Source organism: Morone saxatilis, unplaced genomic scaffold (assembly GCF_004916995.1).
Source record: "Morone saxatilis isolate NCDOM2014 unplaced genomic scaffold, NCSU_SB_2.0 Contig23, whole genome shotgun sequence".
Taxonomy (NCBI): domain Eukaryota; kingdom Metazoa; phylum Chordata; class Actinopteri; family Moronidae; genus Morone; species Morone saxatilis.
This window is the reverse complement of record NW_023339796.1, coordinates 20,360,247-20,367,120: the sequence shown is the minus strand read 5'-3', so window position 1 is coordinate 20,367,120 and position 6,874 is coordinate 20,360,247. Positions and strand designations below refer to the sequence as shown.

The 6,874-nt window shown below is 37.5% G+C and overlaps 1 protein-coding gene across 1 annotated transcript in view; it reads right to left on the bottom strand.

The window, feature by feature from the left end:
- fam151a (family with sequence similarity 151 member A) overlaps positions 1-2,867 on the bottom strand; it is a 6,274-nt gene extending 3,407 nt beyond the window's left edge. The window contains 6 exon segments of the mRNA XM_035671247.1: positions 387-485; positions 1,116-1,205; positions 1,787-1,844; positions 2,126-2,288; positions 2,387-2,536; positions 2,723-2,867. Of these exon segments, the coding sequence (XP_035527140.1) occupies positions 387-485; positions 1,116-1,205; positions 1,787-1,844; positions 2,126-2,288; positions 2,387-2,536; positions 2,723-2,831 (669 nt within the window). The 5' untranslated portion in view covers positions 2,832-2,867.
- Between the last annotated feature and the right edge of the window lie 4,007 nt (positions 2,868-6,874).

Below are 6,874 nucleotides of genomic sequence, written 5' to 3'. Positions count from 1 at the left end.
GGATGGGACAATATACAATATTATTGCATATTTTGCGCTAAAAAACATTTGAATTTACATTATTGTGATAATCGGGATCATTGATTATTATTATTATCACATAGGTATAACTTGACTTGAAAAAGCTGTCTCTCCAGCATACAGTCCTATATTGATTTCCTGATTTATTTTGAACAAGGGGACATTGCTCACATTTTTCCAGTCATTCCAAAATCCTCATCCTATCACCATGGCTGATTGCATTTATTTTGGCCTAGATAATTGTGACATGAAATTTTCATATCGTCCCATGTCTAGTGGACGTGTCAGGAATGCCTGTTTTGAAAGTCTGAGGAGTGGGTCCTTCTTATTGATATATGATTGATTTGTAGTCATTGCCATAATACAGATGGAAGTTGTCTGAGTTACCGTGGTGACTGACTGAGGAGCCAGCTGATGTGCTGCCAGCCACTGCGAACCAACAGGGCGTGGATTGGGAATGTCACCTAAAGAGACACATTATTCCTAAAGATGCTATATTGTAGAATGTAAGCTTTTCATGTGTTTTGTGAGTATAAAGCAGGTCTACAGTAGGTGCTATATAAATACTGTGAAAGTATCAAAATGCTTAATCCTAGACACTACTTGTATTTCTGTTTCAGTTGTGAGAGAACAGTTGATACAGTTTTTTTAATTAGCTCTGGTAGCAAACAGCAAGTGGCCGAGCTAGCAAGCCCTGCAAGAAGCCACTACATCACTAAGGCTACGTACATTCACCCTGCAAGCCTTAGCACACCATTCTGATTTATTTCTCAGATCAGGTCACAGTCCTGACCTGCTTGATGAATGTACATGTAGAGTGATTAACAGTCTTATGAATTCTGATGAGACTGTTCATACTGAGGTCACATTGGCCACATATGAAAGTGGCACAAATCAGAATCACAAAGATCAGATTCTTGGATTGGACTGTTCACTATGAGCAAAAAAATCTGGGGTCACTTCCTGCTCCTTTGTGAATGGATCTCGCTGTTCTGATTTCACCAGGGTCGAAGACTAATTCAGACTCAGATACTTGGTAACACTGGATTAGCTCTTCATCCGCTGTTATTTTTGCATGTCTTTCAAAAGCTTACCATTTGGGGAACATCTTTGATCATATCATACATGTCTTTCATCATGGGCTTGGTGTAGGTTTGTTTGAAAATTGGAGGAAGATAGAGTACCTGTCAGAAATAATGCAGCTGTAAATCAAAAGCATTCATCATCACCAACAGGACTAGTCTATAGCTGACCTAGCAGTCACATGAGGCTGTAATGCTCATTTTACATGAAATAATATAATTGTTGGATGCATCCCTGAAAAATAGAGAGACATAGGCCAACATTTTCCATTCCTTTGGTTATGAACAAATACTGACAGTATTCCAATTAACCTCAGCTGTACTTTGTGTTTATTGCTAATTAGTAAATATTGGTACATGTTAGCATGCTAAATGGTTAACTTAAACAATATACTTGCTAAACAGCAGGTATCAATCAAACTTGTTTCTAACCAACTCAGGCAGAAAATGCTCTTATCCGACTCATGACGTAAAAAACCTACATTTCTAAAGTCCTAACTACATTCCTGTGTTTGACTCAAAGCAATATGTAAGAACTGATACTACTCTCCATCAGTCAAATTCATACTTCATTATAGTCTATTTGCCAACCAAGAGAGAGCCCCATTGTTGCTAAACAGCAGAATGGGCACCAGAGCCTAAGTACTACAGTGATTCCTAATCAGGCTGTAAACATGTAATACCTTCCATCCAGGAGACAATGTCACATCTGGAAACTTCTCCTGAATTAACTGCAGAAATCTGGAAAAGGGAGGAGAGAAATGTACTTTAAGTTATGATGGAGCAGTGAATAATGATAATAATGCGATACTTATTTTATTTACATTGTTTGCCCGCTACAATTCATCCTTTCTTTCATTTCTATTCTACCTTTTCTTGTATGCTATTATATGCTGAGGCATTTTCCTGATCTCCTATAGTTGATTATCAGTGTATCTAATTTGGAAATGTGGCAATAATATTTTGGCTTGTGAATAGCAAAGAACTGCAGGACAAAACACATCAAATTCGGGCTTGTTCACCTGGTTCCATTGACTACGGGCACGGTGTTATGTACGTTGGGACCGTGGATGATGTCTGCATTTAACCACACAGGCCTGTTTATTCCTCTGCTTCTGTTCTTTTGACTAAGCAGGTCCAGTGACAAACCCACGGCTTCCAGATACTTAAAATCCAACTTCATGGCTGCAGGGAGACACAGAGCATCATGTACTTTTACTTTTAATTAAAATGTACTTTGTTGGACGGACAAACAGAAAGATATCTCTTCTACTCTATGGTACCTTTTCTAGAGGCCAGCACAGCATCCAACCATTGGTCCAGAGTGTTGTCACTGTAGATGTTAGGAGGGTGGGCCATGATAGGGATTGGTTTCTGACTGGGTGTTCCTTGACCCTGCAGAGTGACATCAGACTCCAGGATCATAGCATCACCTGAGGGCATGAGGGTGGGTTACAGTTTTGTCCATTCATGAATTTACTCACTGTTACAGGTGAGTGCTATCCTTTCAACATCAATAACTCCACTGTCACCACATTAGTCAGCAGAGCTGCTGGGACAAACAACACAATCAAGAAGAATGCAGTTTTGTCTGTGTGTGTGAGTGTTAGGGAGTTTACTTGCGAGAGCTTTGTTCATTTCGTCCTTGCTATTGGCTCTGTGAAACCAGGTAGCCGACAGGCCATCGGGTTTGCTAATTTCACCCGACTGAATCAGGAAGTCCAACATGTCTCCACCAGTAGAAAACGAGGGAAGAGCAGCTGAGGAACCAGATTGGATAGTGAGACAAACACAGGCACGTTTAAATGTTGGACTATAAAAACATGGGGCTTTATATCATTCATAGAAAATCAGATACAGCAGGGAATAGATAATATTGATCTATCAGTATTTAGTGATATGATTTAGTATCAGTTTACTATTTCAATCCGCATTTTTTTTATTGCGGTAGCACTTCAGTTATTGTTTTTGCCTGATTTTCTTTTCTTTCAAGTACTTCCAAGAAAAAAAGGTACCCAAAAAATAGTTACTTACTATACTACTATAATACAATATATAATACAATAATTAATACAATAGTGTTCGTCTTTAGCCAGTGCTAATGCCATGTTCAGGTAATGTTAGCCTTGAAGTGAACACTGGTCAGCTAACGCTAGCGAGCTTAGTTTTTGTTTTTTTTGCCAGCAACAAAAAATTAAAAAAATGACTTCATCATAATTTCATCAAACTTAGTCTTTTGATGTTATTTTGATGTTAGAGACACCCTAGGGGCAGAAATTACATAGATAGAGCAGAATGTAAACTCCGCCCTAAATTCCCAGAAAAAACACAAAGGCCAGGCCTCAGTGTCCTTGGCAGCAGCATACAGATTATTGATTAATCAGTCTTAGCTAGTGTTATCAAGTCTATTCATACTGATAAACTCAAGTACAAGTGCATATAAAAAGTGTTCATTCCATGTTTTATTATCTTACAATGTTCATTATATTAATTATAACGCTGAACAATTCACACCACAGCCCATGTGATTTCATAACAGCTGTTTCACCGAATGTGACCTCAGTTACTCTTATTTAACATCACCATGATATTAAGCTTGATATTAAGCAAACACAGCTGCTGTTTTAGCATTCTATTCAAAACATTATGTGCGTCAGCTACATCATTTCACAGAAGTCTTACAGAGGAGGGGTTACTGTGTCAGGTCTCTACAGGCAGTTGATCCCTATTGTTAGTCAGGTTCTGTTCCAGTGAGAGCAGCACTCACTCACCTCTGCACAGGGGATAGAACACAAGTCTACCTCCTGGAGTAATTTAACTGAAACTCACTTGTAGAGCTTGTATCATTTCCTCTACAATCAAAAAAGGGTCACAAGCTGGTGATGGCTAAGTGGGTCTTTTAATATAGCCCACATCTCTGAAACGGATGGTCTCATTATGGGCGTACTTGTAACTGCCAACAACACAACATCCCTGCAATGTGCCTGTTTATTCTATGCTGGATCCCATCCAGACCTGTACACTTACTTTATTGCAGTGCCATTTTAAAATTTTAAATCTACTATGGTTACACAACTACAAATTACTACACTACAAATACTGTATTTAAATGAAATGTGAACAGTATAACTTCATTGGTAGAATCTTTTAGAATTTATTAGAACTTTATCTGGTTCAGACAGACTATAACTAACTCTACTACTACATATGGTTATATGTCTGAATCCAGTACCACATACAATATGTGCATTGGGTCTTATTCAGAAACAGTGCATATGCAAAAATCTGTCTGTCTGAATTTGTTCATAGCCTGCAAACAAATTTAGAACATCTTCACAAGAAGGAAGCTAACATAACTATTCCTCCAAAAAATTCTGTCACTTATCCCCATGAATTAAACCTAACTCAAAAATGAATTGGAAGTAATAACTTGTTGTTTTGAGTGCACTTAAATCTGTGCAGTATTTTAAGTGATTGTCAGCTGTTTTGACAGTTAATGTAATAATTTGCTTTAGTGGAAGAAAACATTAAGAAGATGCATTAAAGGTAGTCTTACTATTCAGATAAGATAGGATTGGAAAAGTGCTGTATATGAGTGTAATATACTTACTAGTTTTAAGTTCAATTAACTGAATTAAATTGGTACAATTAACTTAATTTGCCTAAGTCATAATTTGCCCAACAATAAATACTTAGTTACTTTTCATGCTCAAGTCTTAGAAGTAATACATTCAAATTGGTTTCCTCAAACTAACGCACAAATAATGAAAGCCTGACTGTCTTAGACAATGTAAACACACCTTTTAACTAAATGCAGAGGATATTAAATCACATTTAATAAAAAAAGGCTTTAATAGACAAGAATATTTACTAATGCACTGGCCAAATATATAACCATGAAATTGACACCCTTTTGTCCTCATCAATAATTGTCATAATTCAAATATTCAACTATAACACAAACATTGTTGTGTGCATTTTTGGGTAGGAACTATTTTCTTTCTATGCAGAAGGAAGCATACATCTGCTCATGGATGAGAGGCTTGTGCTTGTACCCGTGCTGTAATGTTAGCTCACCTAGCGTCACTGAGATTGATAACATTCAGCTACAGTTGGCGCATGTAGTTCTGTATTTCTGTGGATTATCTTGAGTAACAAGGTCATGGTGGAGACATTGTCATTAAGTTTTTCAAATGTAATTTTATGGCGCTTTGTGCACCACAACCCGAGTGCCATCTGGTTCCATTATATTGGAATAAAGGCAGATACTGTATCTCTAGGGTGGCTATCTCCAGAACTCAGTCACTCATGCCAAAACAATCTAGATGGATAAATAGCACTACAGGTAAGAGGGAAAATTTATTTTTAATTTTGGGTGAACTGACCCTTTAAGGGGCTTGTACACGCTCAAATTGATGTAGGACACCTTATCTCTGATAATTCACTCTGACTCAAAGGGCAAAATCAATGAAGCACTCTAATGAATCATACAGTATATATCAAATATCTGTAAGAATGTACCTGACTTTTTAGTGAGCACCACAGCTGGAACAATAATGACGATCAGCAGGACGACAAGTCCAACAGCCGCAGATATCATTATCAGTTGTTGTTTTGTCAGAAATCCCAGATAAAGGTCTTGTTGTCCTTTTTGTCTTGAGTCCAAACCTTGAAGGTTAGGCTGAGGCCTAAACCTAGAGGAACACAGCAAAACATACAAGGGGTGATCACATGCCTCACTGTGCATCGTCATGCATCTATCATATGAACATTTAGGAGAAATATTCTGTAATATCCTCAGGTGTGATTTGTTCAAGGACACAAATTTAAAATAAGTTTTTACTGAGTCTTAAATATGGTGAAATTGTCACAAGCTTATTTTTAGCGTTGTATGTACAGCTTGATAGATAAGAAAAGAAATTGTATTGTCTGTCACTGACCTGTTTTGTCTTTCTTCTGCCTCTCTTTGATTTTCCTCTCTTTCGGCCATCTTCTTTTGTGTGGTCTTTCACTGTCCCAAGGATTCAAAAATGAAGTCTTTATAAAGAGCTGCAGAACAATACACAGACCAACCGACAGACAGATGGTTAGCAGTTTTTCCTGTGGTTTATATGTGCCTTATCTAAAGAGCAGAGATCACAGAGGTCTGATAAGGTGCACATGTTCTCACCACTAATCTTTGTTTTTTTTCTTGTAAAATACAGATAGTTTTACCTTTACAGGGTGTCTAAAAATATTTAAAGTCCAGATGAAATGAAAAATGCCTTTTTTGACTTTTTTGAGATTACACCCCCAGTCATATTGTACCCCTATTTAACAGTGTATGCCAAAAATCAATTGCTTTGTATTAGTGTGTGTGAACCAACCAATTTCAACCAATAATATCACAACATTCACCCATCAATCAATCTTCAACTTGTAGTGACACAGAGCTAAGGTCCATTAGTTAGCTAGCTAGGCCAGGCTACACTGATTACTGTACAAAACCACAACTTTATCATTTGTACAAAATCAGTGATTTGCATGAAAACTGGATCATATTTTATGGAGAAAATATTTTCTGCGCTAACTGCTAATGTAGCAGCTGTCCGTGTGCAGTGGAACTATGAATATGCACAATTTTGCTAATTTCCTGCTGGACACAAGATGTCTCCTACTTCACTGTAAAGTCTATTCTCAGTGGATGAGCACTGGTGGATTCAAGTTTCTACATCACACTGTACAAGTTGATACTGGACCAGGACTGACTTCCAGACTATTTGTGATGTCAC